The 22,173-nt window shown below is 40.8% G+C and overlaps 1 protein-coding gene across 3 annotated transcripts in view; it reads right to left on the bottom strand.

Moving 5' to 3' along the window:
* Positions 1–313: 313 nt before the first annotated feature.
* RNF144B (ring finger protein 144B) overlaps positions 314–22,173 on the bottom strand; it is a 70,911-nt gene continuing 49,051 nt past the window's right edge. For all 3 annotated transcript variants that reach the window (XM_082290010.1, XM_082290011.1, XM_082290009.1), the window contains exons 4-8: positions 15,031–15,091; positions 10,153–10,357; positions 8,862–9,006; positions 7,032–7,121; positions 314–6,849 (exon numbers count right to left, since the gene is read on the bottom strand). In XM_082290010.1, the coding sequence (XP_082146136.1) occupies positions 6,709–6,849; positions 7,032–7,121; positions 8,862–9,006; positions 10,153–10,357; positions 15,031–15,091 (642 nt within the window). In that variant the 3' untranslated portion in view covers positions 314–6,708. The remainder of the gene's footprint in view (positions 6,850–7,031; positions 7,122–8,861; positions 9,007–10,152; positions 10,358–15,030; positions 15,092–22,173) is intronic.

Below are 22,173 nucleotides of genomic sequence, written 5' to 3' on the forward strand. Positions count from 1 at the left end.
CACCACTGCAGCAGCTCCCAGGGCTAATCCAGAGCCTGCCCCACACTCTTTAAAAGGATTTTAATGTCATTTACTCTTGAGAAAGTAAGAGCCATGACTCTTGATCCCACCTCTTTTACCTTCTTTTATCCTCAAAATTTCCATTAAGCACCTCTGATGTATTCAAATTCTTACCACAAATTTTCTATGTTATCTTTTTAAAGGCAGTCGAAGATTACAGCAAAATGAGACAATGTCTTTACACTGATTTTTTATGTTGCACATATTGCATTTTGTAACATCAGAAGAAAAAAACCCCAAAGTAAACCTTAAAGACAGAAAATAAATATAATTTTTATGAATATATGCAGAGAGTGCAAAAAACTGCATCTGTAAAACATTTAAATGCTGAATCATACCACAAAAAAAAAAATTTACAAAAGCACTTATTTTTTTATACATGTCAGCTTTCTTCTTATAAACACAAAAATATTTTAACAAATCTTACAAAGATCAAACCCTTTTGCCCTTCACCAGGAGAAAAGTGGTGAAGAAAGTGTATTACCTGGAGGAAAAGAAAAAAAACCCCAAAAAATAGATAAACAGAATGTAAAACCTGCGAGGGGCAGGACAAGGGTCCGTGGCCACTGCTGGCTCATGCCGCATACACAAACACACCCAGTGCCAGACTCGGACACTTCCATCTACACACACTTAAAACACAGGCTTTTTTCAGAAATAAGCAACACTGGGGCAGTCAAAAGAGCTCTCACATGGTGACCTTTGGTGCCTATGGATGTCAATGCCAGCATGGTACGGAACAGTTCTGCTTCTCTTCATTCCCAAGCCTTGCTCATTAGGGAAAGCGAATGCTTAGACCAGCTGAGCTCCAAACAGCTCACATGAACTGAAGCTTCTGTGAAACTGGACCAGGCCAGTAGCAAGAGACTTGGAAATGAAAGGAACAGAGATTTGCTCTGGATTCTGGGCAGTTTTGGAGGTGGGTGGGTGGCTTTGGAAAGGGCCAGCTTGAGACAGGGCCCTGATGAAACTCCAGGATACGCTTGCACGTGGTGAGAAGGCCCAGCATGACATGTGCCATAGAAATGGTGGCACTTGAAGCCTCACCTGGATGAGTCCCTTGTGCACCACATCCACTGCATGGGCCCCAGAAAGCCATAAAGCTCAGGCACCTTCTTGAAATTTAAGCAATTCACTGCACACCTGCTGCAGCATTGCACATTCAACCTGTCTGGGATCTCCCGGCACATGGCCACCAGAAGCTGCAGCTTCTGTCTGGACATCCAGAAGGCACAAGCAAATTACTGACATCCTTAATTTTCATCCAAGAAAAGAGAAAGTCTCCTTGGAAGAAGGGAGAAGAATTAGGTTGTGTCCTCTAAAGAGCTGGTGGACCTTGTCAACCAGTATCATCTTTTATAGCTCAGATTGTGATGGTCAATAAAATTCCTTGCTAGGAAATTGCCTTTCCTAACAATAGAGATTTGCTCAATTCAAAGAACTAACTTGAGGGATCATAAAAAACTCTCTGATATAACTAGAAATTAGTAAGAAACATTTACTGTGGACTGCACCAGATCATAGGAATTTACCTTGCCAAGAACACCATATCTTTCTCCACAGGAAGCAGAAAAGCCTTCCAGTATGAATGCAATTAAAATAAATCTATCATATGATAAAGGCAATGATACTTCATCCTTAATATTTTATAATTACTAATTATAAATTATATTTGCATTGTATAAATTATAATAATAAATTATAAAACCACATTGGTTATGAGAAACTTGATGCCAAGACACAAAACAGACCTTTGGACTTCCTGTTCAGCAACATGATTCAGCTCTCACTTCATTACTTTACTAACTAGAGGACAAATGAAAATGAGAACAAAGTTCTCCAGAGCCTCAGCAGTAAGTTCACCTTCCAGCAGACTACAGAAGAACCAACTCTTGCTGTTCCAGAAAAGGTAAATTTTCACATCTTTATTTCCAGCCATGTAAATTACTATCTCATCCCACACACGCACATGTGAGAGATGTCTGACAACTGTTTTATAACTAGCACACTCTGTTCAACTGCTTCAGCATATTTTTAAGATTATCCTCCTGTGTAAGTATACCCTAAAAAGCCTGCAGAGAGTTTGAATCCCTAAATTATGAATCTATGCAAGGGAAGTCTTTTTGATTTATATAATAAAAATATGTATAGAGGATGTAGATTTTTTTAAAAATTTTTTTCCCAGCACATGTCCAAAGTCTGCTTAACAATAGAAGCATCTCTTCTGTGAAGCTCAGAAGTTGTAAGGCTCCCTTACCTATGAGCTCTAACAAAGCAGTCCTTATTTAGAACTTACAAGAGAACTTCAAAAGTCTCAATAGGTTTTTCTAAACAAGCCAAGTCTGGAATTTCTATCTTTGGTCAGGTATCTCAGCATCAAATTTCTTATTAAAACCTGGGAGAAATGGTTGCAAGATTTGTATCCTCATACAAAGAAATCTACTAACTTTGCTCTAAGAATCTTTGGCCGGAAACACAGGATGAAAAATATGATCATAAAAGGAATTAGTTTGAGAAAGAATGACTGGGAGAAGATTACAGTGCAAAACACATTTCAAATTTTTAAAGCGGCAGGCACTACAGCACAACCACCCATTGTGGTACCAGAGAACAGAGCAGCCTAAAGTTGATTTTATTGTCCCATTGTGGAAATGCAGTTGTTTCTGTCCACCTGTATTTATTTATTCATGCAAATATGGAGGCAATATCCAGTTTTTCTTAGTTCATTCAAGTAAAACTTGTCTTGGGACATCATGCTGTGTTACTGGACAGACAACAAGACGTAGCATTTAGCATCATTAAAGCACGGAGAAACATTCATTACTGTTATCCCTCATGCTGCTCTTTGGGGTAAGTAACTCCATGCACCAAAAATAAACCATCACTTACTGGAGGGCAGGACTGAACACCTACCATAGTTCTGGAGTAAATACTGCAGAGATGCACTTACGCTGTAGCATGACAAGTATCTTCTTTTTAATAAGAGATGGATTTGGAAAGAGATGTCATCATCCTCATTTTAACACAAGGACATGGAATGCTGAATGGGATCTTCAGCTGTATTTAACACAGACCCAGTGACTGATGGGAAATGATGTGATATGTGGCCATGGAGATTTGTGGCCAGATGCAGTACAAATCCAGATTTCTAGCACTGCTCTCTTAGGTTGAGAACTGACCTTTAAACACCTAGAGCCCAATTTTCATAAGGCCTGAATGCTCCTGGTTCAGAAGGAATGAAGTACTTCCCACTTCTGTTCTCCAAGAGAGACATCTGTGAATGTTCTCAATGTAACATTAAAGGCCTAAAACCCCCAAGGTGTCTCTCAGTGGTTAAAGGCCCAAGAACAAACTGGTGATGATTCCAGGGTGGGTAATGTGCTCCTGTGTGGTACCTGCACTGCTACAGCCCTGAGCTCACCCCTGGCTGCTGCCCCCACGCCAGCCACCTACCACAGGGGCAAGAACAGAGATGGGAAGAGCAGTGAAGCCTGGTAGTAACATGCACCAAATAACATCATACTGATGGAGTTCAGGAGGGTGGATCTACAGATATATTGATTAAGAAGAGTCCCATGTAGTCAGTCCTGGTTTTTTTCTTTCTCCCTAATTACTACTAGTATTATTTGTCATGCTTGCAATAAATCTTTTATAAAGTGACTTTAATGTTTCTTATAAAGTTAAAAAAAAAAAAAAAAAAAAGGCAACACAAAAGCAAAAGCCAACACTGTAAAAAGATTCCTGCTAAAATGTTTCTTTGGAAACTCTGTGAGCATAGCCAGTTGGTGCAAAATAGCTGCATTCTGGAAAACAAAGCAACGGGGCTTTACTGCTCCCAGCACTCTGCACAGCTACTGCTCGACTCGGCCAGGTCAGGGTCTACTTAATGCATATGCTCAACTATTCCCATGCAATGAAAAGCCAGGACACATGGGGCACTGGACACGGCCTTTTAAAGAAAATCATTGTTGTAAAGCCTTAATTTTAAGCTCTAAAGTGTCTAGGGCTTCCTTCTTGGTCCATTTGTTGCACCCACACAGCCAAAGGAAGGGGTGCCTGTAGCTCATGCTCTCCTTATCCAGTTTTTGTGTAAAGACCTCCAGCTAAAGTCTGGGCTACCAATCCACATCCAGACTTTTTAGATGCCTGGACTGGGGCTGAGACTGCCAGGCTGTGTTAACTCCTGCATGATTAATTTATACCAGTTTTGGTACCCCCACCAGGCATCTAAACTGATGCAAGAGAGCTGCCTTTAGCTGCATTTCTTTAACAGAGGGAAGAACCTGGCAGTTTCATTAACACAACAGTATTAATGAAAAAAAAATCAAGACACCTTCATTCCAATAGGCATTTCAGCAAAAACAGACCAGCAGAAAGAGGGAAGAGGACAAGGCAAGAAACCAGACTAGCAAAGGATGCATCAGTCATGGGCAAGATCACAAAACATGAAAAACTCTCAAATTTTAACATGCAAAAGATATTGGTGCATTGCAATGCTGGTTATGGTTAAAGAGACTGTACAATTCCTACATCTTTGTCCTTTATGCTTCGTTGAAGTAAGACTTGCAACTTCAAGTTCATAAATAAAATGGAAATGACAGTAGTGCCATAAAAACATAGGTAGAAAAATAGTGCAAAGCCAAGGGCTGGACACTTTAATCTGTCACAAGTACCCCAAAGCACTACCATTAGTGCTCTTCAAGAAAACACATACAGAAAACATTCTTTATTTATTATAAATGGCAGTTGCCTGCATTGCACTCTGTATTTAGAATGTACTGACTACCTTTCTGCTTCCCTTCAAAGCTGAGGATGAAGAATAAATATAGCCTTTTGCACTGAAGAGCACTGCCTGCCCTCCAGCCACGACTGGTAGCAAAGTCAGACAGTATTTAAAAAAGAAATCAATTAAAAAGTAAAACAGACAGTATCATTTAAGGCCTCTGTCCTTGCTAGTCTGCTCAACAGACTACACTTTCTCAAAAGAAGAACACCAACCACTTCTGTTACAGTAACCAGAGAGCAAAGTTAAACAGAAAACAGGTCACATTTACAGCTGCCAAGAAGGCAAGGTTCCTGAGGCTCGGCCAAACACCACACACAGACGCTCCTCGCAGCACTCTGGGTGACCTGCGCTGTGTGCTCAGAGAGGGGCAGCCGGGCGGAGCGCGAGCCCGACACCACACTCGGGCTGAGCATCTCCTTCAAACTTCACAGCCCTTATGGAAAGGGGTTTGGAATTACAACCAATTATATAGTGCAAACTTGTATCTGTTCCCACAGATATAAAATGCACAGACTGGAGTCCAGAACAAAAGCGCTACCGGCCCCGGTTGTGAGGAGCACCATCCATTAAGGAAATAAACTCCAGGGAGAAGAGTCTGATCTCAGCCACTCCTGAGTGAGCCTGGAGTAACTCCACCTCTTCAGGTGTAACTGATACCAGGGTCTGAATTGGTTTGGTGGTGAGGCACCAAATTAAAATGAAGCACTTACTAAATGACAGCCTTCCAGATTTAGAGTAACTAAAAAATATCAGTAACAGAGTTTGTTAACCTTGAGCAGGACAAAAGAAATACCCACCAATGGATGGAACTCACATTTACACAGCATTTCTCAAGTAAACACTTCAGCAGGTCCATAAGGTTTTAAAGGAGGGCTTGTCTTGGCCTGGTTTCAATAACTTTTTAACAGGGTTCTTGCTGCCACCCCACGTAAACTGTTGAAAAAATATACTGACTGCCTAGAAAACGTATTTCCCATATGTACTTGGTATATCTGCACCCATGCTGCCACTCTGTACACACACAGCCAAGATCCCAACACTCTGCACAAATGGGAATGGTATCACAGTCTTTCTTACAGTATTACCTTCACTGTGAGTTTGCTACACCCATGGTACTGACAAAAGGCATGCCCAATCATAGGGAATTATGCATATTCCTAATATTTCCTGGTACATAGGTCATGTTTGATGTGAAGAAAAAGCAGCTTTCTCAAGGTAGTGCAGCCTCTCAAAAGAGAGCCCTATCTTAGAAACAGTTTTGTTGTTTTTCTACTTCTGTAGTTGAGATCAATAGTAAAAATCAAATGGATTTCAATGCTGAAAGAAATGCCATGGCAGTCAATTGACAGGAAACTACCAAACATATTTTCTTAATGGTTTGTTACCTTTAACGGGACACACGCTAGCAGACAGAAGAACCTAATCAGGCTTCTCCCTCTTCTATAAAAGACCCAAAACTTTGTGAGAAATCTGAGTGTCGTCAAGAACCAACAGCAAGCATGACAGTAATGACTGGATCTGCAAAGACAGAGTAACGCAGCAGGATCAAGTCATGTGCAGCTGATGGAAAATGGGAATGTTCTATTAGTCTTGAATGGTAGATCATATTTATGTTATGAACTACTGAATGGCATCCTGTTTTCCTCTTGAGGAAGCAAAAACCTACACCATATGTACTGCACAATAATCTAGACTTTTCCCCCACTAGGACTTGTTAGATAGCCTGTAAAGAATAGGCACTTATCTCAAGGATTGGCAAATAAAAGGGAGCATTATTTGGTATGTATGGCACCAAAACACAACCATTGTGCTTTCTCACACACAGATGCTGTACAGATGGAGACTCAAAAAGACACAGAGTTTTAGGTTGTTGGTGGGCTGTGTTTTTTCTTTTTGCTCCGGCAAGATTTGCAAATGCAACAGATGATGCATGGAGATGCCACGAGCAGCAAGGGAGAGGTCACCAATGCTATGATACCTAGTCCAACGAGGATCCCCACAACCTGAAAGACACATGGGAGAAAAATATATATTTAGACAGCATGGAAAATAAAACACACATGTGCATGCAAAAACATAGCATAGGTCACAAAAAAGAGAAGATGAAAACATGAAAATAATCATTCTGGTCCTCCTCTGAAGGGTAAAATGTATGAGAGCTCTGCCCAGCTGGCTTGGAACACACCTGTGTTCTGTTCCACATCACTGAAGCCCGCGAGTGGCCCAGCTTGTTTCTGCAAGGGCCTCTGTCGTAATGCCGTAAGAAGATATCATTCTGAAAAACAAAAGGAGAAGCTGTAAGAGCAGGTTACAGAACTGCAGGGAGAGGTTCAAGACCGGAGTGGAAACACAACCTTCCTGGCACTGCTTCGAAATTGCCAGCTGCCAGCAGACAAGTTCACCTGTCTTCTAAATAATTACCTAAAGAAACTTCTCTATGTTTGGCATATGTTTGGCACCTGAGCTATCATACAGCATCTTTCTTCCCCCACTTTTAAAAAGCATAAGCACATGAGTTTCACCTATTGCACAAGCACCTGGTCTATAATTTGTTGATGATAAAGGAGACTGAAAACAACAGGCATTTCTGAAAACTAGCAATGTGAGGGATCATCTTCCTGAGGTATTCTACCTTCTGTCCTCCTGCTGTACCTACACTTCACAGAAATCTTCTTCTAAGACTTAATAGGAAAATATTAAAAAGTACAAAAATCCTGTTTCATTTCTCTTTTACCATTAATACTTATTAAATTACTCATTTTTTTTCTTCAGTAGGTGACTCATGCCCTGCATTACCCTCCCTGAACCACTGTGCTGTAACCTGATGCTGCTTCCCCTTTCATTTTTCAGCCCTACTTCTCTGGCTTTACAGGTATTACCTTCACCTATGCCTGGAGCTCCTGTAACCCCATACATTTAGAAAAACTACATTTGAATCACACAACTACAGTTTCTTTCTCTCTTTCTCCCTTTGAACTGACAAAAGCTCAAAAGGGCATGTCTGCAGAGTCTGTAAGAATCTGACACTCCTCTAGTTCAGCACAGTGTTAAGCAATCACTGTGTACTGCATGTACTCTGAGGCAAGCCCTAAGACTCGTGTTGAAAAAGCACGTTCACCCACACAGAAAGGGGACATAACACTAAGGGAAACTTGTTTAGCATGCTGAGTAAAAGAAGGATGAAGAATGAGGAAGTCTCATTGTTTGCTGGCTGTGGAGTACAAAAAAGAAGACAAGAAAAGCCATACAGCACAAAACATTTTATTTCAAGTGCTGGTAAAAGTCCTTTTCACACTCCCACGGTTGTTACTGACGACTGTGCCAAAAGGGCAAGCTGCCATATATACAAGTGCATTACTTCTAGGACTCTTATTTCTGCTAGGATACTTGAAGTCCACACGAGTTGAGAGTGGTTTGCAACCTTTGAGAAATAACTAGCAACATGCACTTTACAGTCCACGTTCATGATCCAACATTTTTATCCTCAAGCCTAATAACCACTCTCTTCAGCAAACATGGCACTAGAGATGGAGCAGTAAAGGAAACCTAGCTCCTCCTCGCTAGGAGTGAGCCCTTAAGCACCATACCATGGAACAACCCCCTTCACCCAGTACCATACCATTTTTTGGATAGTCTGTTTCCTTTGCTGTTGAAACAGGGGGGAGACATTTATTTCCCTCACTCTCAACCAAACTGTTTTTAGCTACTGGAAGAGGAAATCAGAGCAAGGTATTGCTGGAACTAACGTCCAGAAAGCAACAAGTCAGTCCCATTTCCCTCAAAGAACAAACATGGGATCCACAGACACGGCTATAACCCTTTATGGAAGAAATAAAAATGATATTGATATAAATAAAAGCACTGGGTGAGAGAAGAGAAAGAAACTGAATAAGAAGCTGAATTGAGCCAAGAAATTAGCTAGGACAACAATGAATTAACAAAGAGCTTGCACAGAGCCTCAGACTAACCCTAACCCTGTTGCTCTTTATCTTGGTGTTTTTTCTGCAATACTTACATCCAAGTTCTGTAGACAGTACCAGCAAAACGTGTGCTTGCAGTTCTTGCACATCATCTGAGCACAGCCCTCGTTTCGCTCAATATAGATCCGACAAACTGGGCACTGCTTAATTGGTGCCTCTGTCGCTGCTCCAATAAGGAATCTAGAAAAGTAAGGAAACATTAAAGTGAGATGTGAACATAACTGTTGGTAGTCAGGTCCACTGCCTAATGTATATTGTGCTTATTTTCCAGAGAATCTCATGTTGTTGTCCTAATGTACTCAGTGTGTGAAGCTTCTTATATTCAGTACAATACAATGAAGCATACCCACTACTAGGTGTAAGACTACTAATATCACATAAAAGTGAAAATCCCTTGCCTTGTTCTTTTATGCTACATAAAACCAGCAGTCACTACACCCACAATTAATCACCTATAGCATTAAAACTTAAGACTTTGTTACAGAGACCTTGCACAATTCACTTAACAGGACTGGATTATGCAACTCATAACATTGTCCTTGTCTGAATAAAATAGGCTTAAACTCCACCAAAGCCAGAGATCACACCTAGAGAAGAAAAATCATGGCAAGAGCTTTTTGGCAACTCCTGTTCCATGAAGTCTCTAGCAAGCAGAATGCTCTAGGTTTTAAGTCTTTCATTTCTTGAAAAAATATGATAGAAAACTTAGAACACATGACTCAACATAACCTGATTCTGAAAACAAAGATGGATAGCCAAAGACATGACCATTTAAACACAAAAGTGCTTTCTTTCTGTAGATTAATGACTCTTACAACCTGATCTGTAGGTTGTTTGCACTTAAGGAAAATGACCATAAATCGGGCTTCTCACACCAAGTGAAATTTACACTCTGTGCAGGAGTTACAGTTTGTCTATGCAGAGATTGTATAAATACTAAGCAGGGACAATTTCTTAATCACAGTACAGGCAAAATTTGGATCCTGCAATATTGGTATATTGGATTTTTTGTATGGGCACAGGTCATAAGTCTAGCATGTGAACAAAGCCTTTAGGCAGATTTAAAGTCCTGGAGGGCTTCATCTTTCAGAAGTGTCAGTTGCAACCCAAGCTTGACAAATATACAAACAATAAGTATTAAAAAATAAAATTTATCATTTAAAGTAGTATTTAGACTGGAATTGTATTTAGGAAACACCAGGAGAGATGGACAGTCTCAGAGCTGAAGCTGTGGACCTAGAAGGACGTTGTTCCATGAACCTGATGTGACGCCCTGTGATGAAAAGAACTGAAAGACTGCATGGCCTCCATGGATTCCCATCTTACCCCTGCTCGGTTGGTACTGGAGCAGTTTGGTTTTCCTGGCACAGGTGCTGCAGGTGCCACGCCTCCTTGCAAGAGGAGCAGAAGGTCAGGTGGCAGGTGGGGCACTCCACTGGCACCGGTGCTCCCGACTCACTTGGTGAGATGTGGCACACTGTTTGGCAGTCGGCTGTGGGGCACCATGTTCGCTGGGGGTCCAAGTGGACTTCTGAAATGCAACAGAGAGAGAAATAAAACTCTTTACACAGTCCCCTGCTTGTTCCAGTGACATGTGTCTAGGTATACAACACCCAATTCTGCACGAGGGTGTGGGAGCCAAAGCACTCTGCACCCATGCCGAAGGGCATTTGGGCCTTCTCTTCTTTAGGCAGGTCTGCATTTGTGCTCTGCTCAGCAGTTGCACTGAAAGCATTGCAACAATAGAAATATACTACACAGAACGTGTCCCTTGCCTTTTCATAGGGAAGTTCAAAATATGAACCTAACTGCTGTTTGCTGAGAAGCACATGTCTTTTGTAACACTAGGTCACTCCATGTCTTTCACGTGTGCAAGCCATGCAGTAACTTCCATATAAACAGCAGAAAGACTGCAATTAAATTAATATCAAGCTACTTTCCATGCCTTATTTACTCTCCTCTATCCATAAACTCCAGTTAATATTCACTGTATCATATCATTACTATTTGTCTGGTATCAGATTATTACAGAAGTCAACATTCAGGGTGGAGACACTGAGTTACGGTCATCATCACATGGCAGAGAATGATAAATGTTGATCCTCTCTCTCACTTCCCAATCTTTATTCAAGGAATTTGGACTTGCAACAGAAACCCAGCTGGGACACATTCAATGTTGTTCATTTGCTACTCAATTCCATGAGATGCAGCCAAACACTCACACCCTGCAGAGCTTCCCCAGAAAAGGGGGAAGCCTTCAGGAGCTACCTGCCCCTCCTCCCTCCCTGGGAGCTCTCTGGTACCACCACCGAAAATAAATAGATGGAGGGGATGTCTCAAAAGCCAGTGGAAATCCTGACTGTCAGATGGCAAAAGCCATTACAAGCAGATAAAGTAAGTTGTCCCACTTGAAACAAAAAGGTGCACAAGGGCCTCATATATACGTTCTCTGGCAAATTTTGCTGAAACCGCATGCAGATGTTCATCTTCTCTGCTGCCTGCAGGACACACAGGTATATGGTGCTCTGACTTCAGGTAATTTCTGCGTCAGAGCGCTCCAACAGATGTGGAGAATTTCTATATCCATGCAAAGGTTGTCACCTATAATTTAAGCAGTGACAGCAAAACACCTGTATCATCTACCTTCAGCCACTTCATAAATCTAGTTTCATTCTTTCCTCTTACTCTCTTGCACATGCTTTCTCTGCCTCCCAAAACAAACAAACATTTTGCTTTCAACTGAATGAAAGCCAAAACAAATTGGTTCTCAGCTTCATTTGTGGGGAGAAGAGACACACGGCCAAGCAAGTAACTTTTCACATTTTCATACTTTTAAAAAGTAGTGTCCTGACTGAGAAATCTTTATTTTTCTAGGTTCCGTTGGTGTCTCTTAAAAGAAACTCTGAACTGGGTAAGGCCATGGCCTAGTACTTGCTATTGCATTTAGTCCTTCACACAGTAGGTTCTGTATGTTTTCTGTTGAAAACGCAGCTTTGGAAACCTAAATTCCCCTATCCTGTTTTTGGGAGAAAGACAGGGTGTCTGGTTTTGACATCATTGGGAGGAGGAGAGTTGGGTTGCAAACCTGTTTTTTAACAATTTGTTACAGCAAGATGTAATGCATGAGATGAAACTCCCTCCTCTCCCACTTCCTCCATTTTACAAAGAACCTACAGATGGTGTTTTGCAATCCACGCTGTCTCATACTGTTTGGTTTACCATGGAGTACAAGCAAAACCAGAAAAAACTAAAAAGGCACAGCCAAAAAAGGGAAAAAGGCTATCATCCTGCTCTGGCAAGTTGCTCCGTCTCTTCGTTAGGGCCATTTCTCTCCCAAGCCTTTCCCCTGCTTCCCTGCAGCCAGTTCAGCCACAACTCCCTCTACTCTCAAGAGAAAAGCTTTCCCAAACAGTGCCAGTTTTGGGCAGGGATCTGGCCAGTTTTCATAAAACATGTGAGCAAGCAGGTGAGATGTGGGTGGCAGACAGGGGAAATGCAGCACCCTGAAGAAAATAACTTCCAGCTCAGGAGAGGTACTCAGTGAAAGGATGAGTTCATGATTCTTTTTCGCAGAGTATTAGCAACATCTCCTTTTAAAATGGACTACTTTTGAGTCAGGCATAAAATGGAGATTCTTTTCATCTACCACTCGGCCTACTGAGCAATTGTCACAGAAACAAACAGAATGCATGTGTCCTACCTATTTACCATTTCTCTGTTTCTTCACTTCTGTTGACTACCTCAACCCCATCCTAAATAGACATAAAGCAATTCCTGTTTCTTCTACTAAAATATGCTTCACAGAAGCTCTGTGGCTTGGCCCTGACTGGATGCAGAGAAGTTACAGATATGCAAGAAAGCTTGTTTTTTATTTGCATTCTAAGAACATAAAACCCACAAGAGAACAGCATATTGTCAGTGCATTCCTTATTAGATTTAGTGATTGTCCATAGATACACAATTCTAAGCTAGTTACTTCTCACTACTTTTTCACACAATGTTATTGGTCCATTAAAAAAAGAAAACAATGAAATTCAGAAGAAATATATTCTATTAACATAGCTAACACACAGATGGGGTAGCACAGATGGGGTATGGGGGAAATAACTTTTGGATGTGTAAGTCCTTATTGGGGTTTTCAAAATTTTGCTCAAAATTTATCTCACAATGGAAAATGTCTGGGAGGGCTCTACCAATCACTTGAAAATCAGTAAGGAATCTCTGGGTAGATTCTGGGTCAGAATTCATCCCCAGCAGATGCCATCAGCAAGGTTTATTGCTAGTTTCAGAAAAAGACTGCCAGACCAGGGCGGGCAGGCTTTGCAGGTAAGGCTCAGGTCTGAGAACAGAGCTTCAGGCCAGCAGAAGCTAATAAGCCAAGTCCCACTGATGAGTGCAGAAAGATCAGCCTTGGGGACAGGACTAAATCCAAGATAGGCAAAAGGTCTTGGCTAGGGCTGGCATTAGTGCTGGGTGTCTGGGTCAGAGCTTTAGCTAGCAGGAATCGTTGTTCCCAGACATCAGTAAGCTGGATTTATTGCTGGGGCTGAAAGGCAAGGCAAAAGGGCTATGTCTAAGTCTGCTGCTTGGACATCAGTTTTACTCATCATAAAGGAGCAAGGACAGATCTTAGGATCATAATGAAGAAAGATAGCAGAGGTGGAAGAGGATTTGTCCGATTTAGGCAAGAAAGAAAAGTAAAAAAGGATTCAAAAAAGAGACAAGTTTCAGGCTTCTCTGCATGGGAGGCAGTAAAAAAAAAAGACATAACAGTGAGTTTGACAAAAGATCATGAGTTCAGCTTTGGCTAGTTACAGGGTAGGAGATACCAGGAAACCAGTAGTTTCAGAATCTTCAGTTAAAAACAGTTTTACATAAAACAGATGTACTGCAAGAAAGTCTCTCTTTCTTAACTCTTTAATATGGTGATTTAACAAGCTCTGATTTCCACTGTCTAGGATTGTAGACAAGCCACAGATTAGTTCATGAACTGGAGAGACTTCCTAAGGAATTAAGAATAAACAAGAAGGTGGTAAAACAGGAGCGAGAAATAAAAAATGAAAGCAAGGTTTGGGATTTTTTTCCTTTCTTTTTTGACCCAAGTGCCTGAAAATCACAGCTACGATCTGCACTTGCCCATAAACTTTGGGGTATATTTGAGTATTTGGCAGTTTTTGTACTTTATGGTCATTCACAAGGACTCATGTCAGATGAGATTCTGTAAAAACCTATATATTCTTCTATCCGATCAAATTTTCAAGTGCATTGCTTTGCCTGACTTTTATAGACCTCTGCATTGTCTTCAGCATTCCCAGTCCACTGCATCTAAGCAGGCATGCAGAGGAAGAACATAAATACAATCTCCCAAGGAGAGTTTGAAAACAGGCAGAGTCAGGGCAGTGTCTCAGACACAGCACTCTGCACGGTACCATGCACTGAGTCCTTTGAAAAACACCGCACCTTCCAGCTGAGACTTTCAAGCTGCTGACAGTCTTTAAAACCAGGAATGGGATCTCATCCTTCTGACTAGCAAGTTTCTTCTTCAGCCTTGGCAAGGAACCATCTCCAGATGCAGAAGGGTGATCTCTGGGCATAGGAAAGCTTGGCCTCAGTGAGACCTTCACTTTCAAACTTGTTCACAAAATAGGCCTTACTCAGGAACGAGGGGACCTACTAATCCTCAGGAAGAAAAACTCTACGAGGTGAACACAGATGAGGTTTTTACGCAAGCAAAGCCATTTTGCAGGGATGCTTGCAGAAATCTGCATTGGATTTCAGAATATGTGTCCCCCAGAGGCTCTGAAGATCCCCATGGATGTGTAAAAGAACTGTGTGCCCTGGCCTGCACCAGCCTCTAGCACCTTGCCAAGTTCTACCAGTACAACCACCTCAAGGATCCAAGACGAACGTGCTATTGGAAGAACAGTGGAGCCCCAGGCAAGCAACTGGAGACTGCTGCCCACAAGCTTGAGTAAAAGTCTGATAATTCAGTAAGATGCTGCTTTTTCGATTCCTCAATACTGAAAGAATTTTGAATTTGTCTGTGGAGCACCATCAGACCTAGTGACTGCTCTTAAACTATTTCAAAGCAAAGGCATCTTCTCTGTCTCTTCCTTAACTCACTCAACAGGCTCTGTCTGCAGTATATAACAGTGCTGCCTCCACTGACAAAAGAGAAGGTAATAGGAACAAAAAGGATCGCACCTCGTTCAAACTTCAACCTCTTGTATAACTGAAACTGGTCAACAGGAACCAAACAGGCAATCTGAAATGAGAAACAAATACACAAAATAAGTATTATAAATACAAACCTTAAAAAGTTAATAAGCACTGTGTTCAACACACCTGCTTTCCTGAGCTGGCTCTCAAATTCACCTTTTTGTTCCTGCTTGCTATCAGCACCATGTTCCTCCATACCCTGACTACTTCTCCAAAACTTAAAAGCAGTTCTTGACCTCCTCTATTTCAGCCACACAGTCCAGTAGTTCAGCCCACGTCTTTCTTACCATGCACAGGAAAACCTTCTCTGTGGATTCTGTATTTACTTCAGACTTGTCAATTTTATTTCATGTTGGTTTAGTGTAACAAAGGGTGACATGTTTCCAGCCCTGGAGACTGCAGCATGCTGTTTGTGCACAAGAATATAGCTCAAATGAATGGTTCTTCATTCGTGTCTCCTGGCGTTAATGGCAGGGGTCACTTAGCTCTCAGGAACTGAAAGCCAGTCTGGTTTCCATTTTTTAGTCATTTCATGGGGCTTAGGCCAAGACAGCTAATGCCATCGCTGCTGGAATTTGCCTTAGACACGGAGCAGCCTATTGGGAACCCGACTGAAGTTAAAAAATGTAGTCGGCGTAGACAAACAGGCTTTGCTGATACATTTTACACATTACCATAATTAAACTAGCAGCCTAAAAGGCTAAATGCCCTAATCTCCAATTAACAGTCTATGTAAGAAGACCAAGTGCCCTATTTAAACCTAATAAGTGAACCTGCACACAGGGTATGGAGGGTTTCAAAAGAAACTTCACAGGCATTTCAGGAGTCACATGTTTGTCAGATGCAGAATGTGGGATCATTCTCTTTATCTGATCTGTTTGTAATACTGTACTAGCACTGGATATACGTTTTCTCTTTCACTGAAAATAAACCTAGACTAATATAAGACCTGGGACCTGATCATTTGAAGCACTGTGAGACAGTGTAGAACTGACAGCTTCAAAGTGACAGGCTTTCAAATCTCACATCCAGTATCCAACCACAATCCTTCAGATTACTGTAAAGGACAAAATTTGCCCTCAGTCAAGTGGACACTGGCCCTTGCTGTCCTCCTGGGTTGCGGGACATAGCATTCATGAGAAGAAATATAATGTCAAAAATCCAATATATATTCAATATCATGCTGTGAATATATTTTCTTTCACAGATGGAAAAAAGAAAATGAATTTGTATTATAAAATATGAAATTGCTTTATTAATATCTCAAATTGATTGGACTTGATTGCACAAAACGGCATTTTGTAGCAGATGCTTGGATCATTTGCTTAACCTAAGCCAGTGTAATACAAAAATGAATCCAAATTATGTCAAGATTTAATAATTTAAAGATTCATACTACTGTAATTAATTAATATTTAAGATTAATATGACTGTAAGACAGATTTTTCTGGAAAACTCTTCACCTGTTCATCAGAAGTCAGCTGAAACACTCTTGGAGAACAAAAAATAACTAAATCAAATGGCTAAAAAGAGTGAAGCTTAGCAGTTTCAGAAAAGACACATCATTTCAGTACTGCCCACTCCTCCCCAGGGCAGCTTCACATATAAATAGTTTGGAAAATGAAAAGAGTCATCTGCATTTCTCTAGCTGGGTGAGCATTGGCAACCACTTTAAATTTTTCTTCATTACAACTAAATTAAAACAGTGAGTCTCAATGCTGTAAGAGCCACTTGAGTGAATTGTTTAGCTGGCCAGGGTCCTTCTGTACTTGCTTTTGCTTTTAACAGACAGTTTTTTCAAGAGCAGTTCTATTGAGCCCAGAATTTCCCATGTATTAAAAATCAGTCTTTTTCATTACAGTGGGAGTGGAGTTATGCATCTTAACACAGGTTTCAATAGGAAGCAGAGACGGTGCTGAAAGCTTCCCATTCTCCTGGGGAAAACTTGAGCTTACCATGCCAGCTTTCCCCACTGGTTTCACTTAGCTCCATTCTTTTCCCCACGTATCCTCTTCACAGCTCAGCTTCCCCCTCCCTGCTTGCAGCTCGGGGCACTGAATGCACGCAGCCCATCACCTGTGCCTGACTCCCACAGGCTTGGAAAGACCAGGTCCTGAGGCACCCACACACAGGTCAACCTGAGAGGTGCTGAGCCAAAGCCTCTCACAGATTTAGTACCTTTGGGCATGAAGAAAACACAGAAATTCCTGCTGCCCGAATTCAGTGTCATTTAACAGCTGTATGTGCAAACTTAATTAAAGGAAACATGAATATCAGGTCCCCATAAAAACCAGCAAATCCTTTCCTCAGTGAACTTTTAATCTCATTTACACCTAATCGAGGACAGTCATAAGCACAGTAAGGGGATTAGGTGTTTATCTCTTCCTGCTTGGCATCAGTCTAAATGTTCATTTCCAGACAACTTCTCAAGCCCCACCCGGGTGTTTGTCCATCCCAAACACCTCCTCTCCTGCACAACTCACGTCTCTGGGCTGGTCAGGGCATGGAAATCTGGGGAGGCAGCAAACCAGCAACCCAGCAGATGGCAAAGAGCCAGAAGAGAAAGACCATGAGCATATCAGAAAGAAGGCTTTTCTTATTCTAGGCTATGAAATTATTCCATGTAGGAAGAAATGCTAGAGGACAGGTTTGGGGAATTTTTTTTTTTTTTTTTTTAATACTGGGAGTTTTAATAAAAAAAAAAAAAAATACAGGCAAGAACTCTCCTCTCCAGAAAATATCTTGCTTTGAGACTTATCAGATTGTTAGGAGTTGAAATAAGTTTTCTGATTTTCCAAACCCTGTAAGCAGTATCTGCAGTTAATATACTCTTGCTATAGAGCACAAGAACACACAAGAGCTATTGCTAAGAACAGCAGCATTCACCTGAAGTAAAAATCCATGGACAAAAGCAAAATTTTGAAGGCTTACTACCACAAAGGGCTCCACCTGGACCCCTGCCAAGCATCCAAAAAGATCATGTCATCAAATGTGTCACAATAACAAGCATCCCTGCTACTACATGAGACAAAAGAGCAAAGAAAGGAAATTGAAAGGGTTCAAAATAATTTAGTTCAGTACACACAGGGGCAAACTTTTCCAGGGAGTGCAGTAACCAGGACCCAAGGAAGAACAACTCCCCTGTTTTTAAACACTGGCTACCACAGTGGAAAGGGAAAATCACTACTCCACCTATTCTCAGGCTTTCAAGGGAGATGCAAGGAGGCAATCTAGCAAATTGAATAGATCTTACTTCCTTTCACACCCATATGAATCAAACCTTGATAATGCCAAGGGAGGGAAGTTCAGCAGGACAAGGCTTCTAGCAGACAGGCAGCAAGGGCAGATCCTGCACAGGCAGCAACAACAGCAGTTTTGAAAGGGTGGCATAGCCCACCTCTGCCAAAGCCCCACTCACAGAGGCACTGTCTTGTTTTGCAAGGAGTGTAAAACGGTTTCAACAGGGGCTGTGGTTTGCTTTTGAAAAGGGTATGGGAGTTCAATCTCTTTATTGTGAGAAATTACACCCACAACTTTCTTCATCAAGCTACCATGCTCACGAGAGTCATAATTAAATACTAAATTATTCATGTTCTCCATTAAAGAGCTCTTCTCTTATTTAGTGACAAATAAAAACAAAATTAAGGCTCTCTCACTTGCTCTCCTAGGTTTTATTTTAAAACAAGTAAATAAGAACAAAAATTTTTATTCTGACCCTGAAAAAGATAGGTCAGCCTGCAATGTTTTCTCACGTTCCTTCTCATTTTACCATTTCAATCTCCTCGAGCAAAATGTACACTGACTTTGAAATTAAAAATAAAACTGATATTTTAAACCGAGTCCCAGTGGGATTTTGTGTTTGGCTATGTATGGAATATAACGCAATTAAGAATTCTAAGATCTGGGTTACTGTCCTATTTCAGCATTGCTTTACAAAGTGCTGACAACCCTCTGTCAGGTTAGCACTGGTGTAGATCATGGATTTACACAGACAGAGGGACAATGAGCAGGATCTGCACTGCATGCAAAGGTGTAATTCTTTACAAACTTAAGAGCCCAAATCAGTACCTCCTTTAAGTGACTCCTGCACAGTTTTAATCCAAATCAGATTATGTATACATGGATCACTGCATCAATGTTATAAACCTTAGAACAATACAGGAATCACAAACAGCAAAGCACAATGCCCTAGATATTATCTAAGTGAGTATTGCATTAAAAATCCCTGTATACAGTGGAGATTTACCTTGATTCATAGCTTACACTGGTGACTGGATTCACACCAAGCAAAACCATTTCAAACCATGATAAATTACCCCTTATTTAGATTAGGGATATTAACTGGTCCAATTAAATCAATGGAGCAAGTTCCCAAGAGAGACAGGAATATTCCAGACAGAAGAAGTCTGCATGTTTAAAGAGAACTGCATTAATGTAAGATGTTTCTTCTACCTTCTGCTTCCAGGAAGAAATCCAAATAATCTTTGTTTATTGTACCATTAGAGCTTGAAAGGGCAAACATTTTGTTTAACAAGACTGCTTTTAAACTTTCCTTGTTTTGTGTAACCAGCTATTTGAGAGTCTGTAGCCAAAACCATTGCCTTACCACCACCACCCCTCATTTATTTCTGCTAAAAGACAGCTATACTACAAGCAGCTGCTATCTAGATTTAATAGGTCAAGATACGACCTCGGATTGCACTTGATTTCAAGCACTTCAGTGGAACAGTTCCTTCTGTTTGAATGCACTATTTGTCAAAACAAAAAAAAATGCTGGGAAATATACCAGTTTCAACTAGATTTTGTTGAAGGAAAAAGCAACCCAAGCCAGAGGGGTTTCAGAAAACATATTTTCAAAGTACTGGAAAGTACAATTTTCTAGTTCAAATAACTTTTCACTTTATGCATTTTAAAAACCTGGAACATTTTTTTTCGAGGTCCAGAGGGACCCAAAAAGTTAAGCCTTAATTCCCAGCATCTCCTTTGAATAAGCAGTTTACTCCCCAAGTACTGATGAAATATTTAACTGTTTTAGAGAAACACATTCCTGCTATTCGCACTTGCTCATTTCTTCATCAGACATACAAGAAGAAATTCTATTCTGTGTTTAAATTGTTAACCAGAGTTTTTGCCTCCCTCCATCCCCCAAAAGCAACAGAAGAAGCACATGAATCAGAAGCAAGGCAAGACCTTTGAAAAGGCTCTGGTTATTTCATACCAAACTAGACAAACCCTTCAGAACTTTACTGGGAAGATAAACAGGACTTCATTCTGATTTGTCTTAATGAAGAAAAACAGGTCACTGGAAAGCACTGAAGAAATGTTACACACCTTGAATAAGGACCTTGAGAGGGAGAAGAAGAGGAACTTTCATAGCTATACTGTGTTGATAGCTATACTGTGTTATAAATGCTTATAAGCTTTATTATTAATTGTTCAGTTTTCTTATTGAAGAAAGCTCAATCCAAAATGCACTGAAGTCAATGAAAAGGCTTTCCTTCACTTCAAATTATGCCTAAATTCACCTTTATCGCCCTTGTGCAGGCTATGGCAAAAGGCACTTAAAGAAGCAAACAAAACAACTGTTCTAGCTAACATAATGAGATGCATTTAGCCCAAAGTATAGGAACCAATTTAGCACCATGTCCATGATAAAGAGATTGAACTGCTATTTTTTCTCCAAACTGTAACAGTACCTGATGAACAGCAGTCACAGAATAGTCTGAAATGAACATGACATGAAAAATACACCTTTTCAAAACACTGACGCTATCACAGAGGAGAAAAAAAAGGACCTTTTATTTTTATTTTTCCCCGCAGTACAGGCAACATGTCATTCCTCATAGCACTGTCCTGGTGAGGAACCTTGTCCTGCCAGAAGGCAGAGACAAAAGCTGCAGACCCTCCAGAGGTGAGAAGCCTCATACTTTTACACCAGGAGTTTGAGAGTGTGTAAGGAATAAACTGTAACTCTAAACAGTACTTCCACGCCAAACAATAGCCATAGTTAAACACGTTCTCTATCATCTGATAAGGTTCTGGATTTTTAAGAAAGAGCTTTTAAAAGCCACATTTTCACAAAGAAAAGCTTTTCTTTATAGAGGGAAAAAAAGGAATAGAGAATGTTCATACATAAATCTGTAGTTTACATACTATTCTTTCAGATTGTTAATGGAGTCAATCTATTCTTTCAGTCATTCCTGGTTTTTTCTGGGTGGTTTTCTTCCTTAAAGAAACAGGTATTTGGTAAAATACATAAGCAGTAATTTTAACCAGGTTGGGGATTTGTTTTCTATTCAAGCAGAAGGCTTGTGTTTCAAGCACATCGCCAAAAGGGAGTGTCAGAACATTCAGTCATCCAAGGGACACTAATGCACATTTGGGCTGTTTAGTCACTCTGCTGTCAGCCCAAAAAACACCCAAGGATTAGGCCAGTGGTCCATTAATACATGCCCCTGGAGTGTCCTTTACTAAGGGGAAATACATCTCTCTTAATTCCTGTAGCATTAGAACCCTGGTTGAACAGAGCAGAATTCTCCCTGTCATTTGTTAATTTTCATTTAAAAATACATTTTCAATAAAGGCTAGATGCCTCCAATCTGGTGCAATGGGTGGAAGAACATTGCTACACACTCTCTGTATCTTTGTAGAAAGAGGAGGAAGGGAAACAGCTGGCTACTTTTAACAATAGCTGGATTCAGCCAGAAAAAAATGCTCCACCATATGCCTGCATGCTGTAACAAGAATAGCTGTAAGTCTCATGCCCTGATTCAACTAAGCACAACATTTCAAATGTATGCTGGAGAGCAGATCCTGATTTTTTTCTGGAGAAAAAGGCATTTTTCAATGCAAGGTATCAGGAATCACACTGTCACTGATGGCATTTGAATAGGATTATATAGTTCTTATGGCATCTGTATGCACAGGGCTCAAGGGAATCCAGAAGACAAACTTCTCTTCTTCAGATCAGGGATGAAGATCTAATTCTCCTTTAGTTTATTCCTGCAAACAAATGCTGAGAGAATGCGCGAAACCAATCAAAATCCCTTAGCCATCTTATTTTTCCTGGGGTTTTTTTTGTCCTATTTGTATTCTCAGGCCCAGCAGGGACATTCCTGCCTCACAAAG

Source organism: Coloeus monedula (assembly GCF_965178545.1).
Source record: "Coloeus monedula genome assembly, chromosome: 1".
Taxonomy (NCBI): Eukaryota; Metazoa; Chordata; class Aves; order Passeriformes; family Corvidae; genus Coloeus; species Coloeus monedula.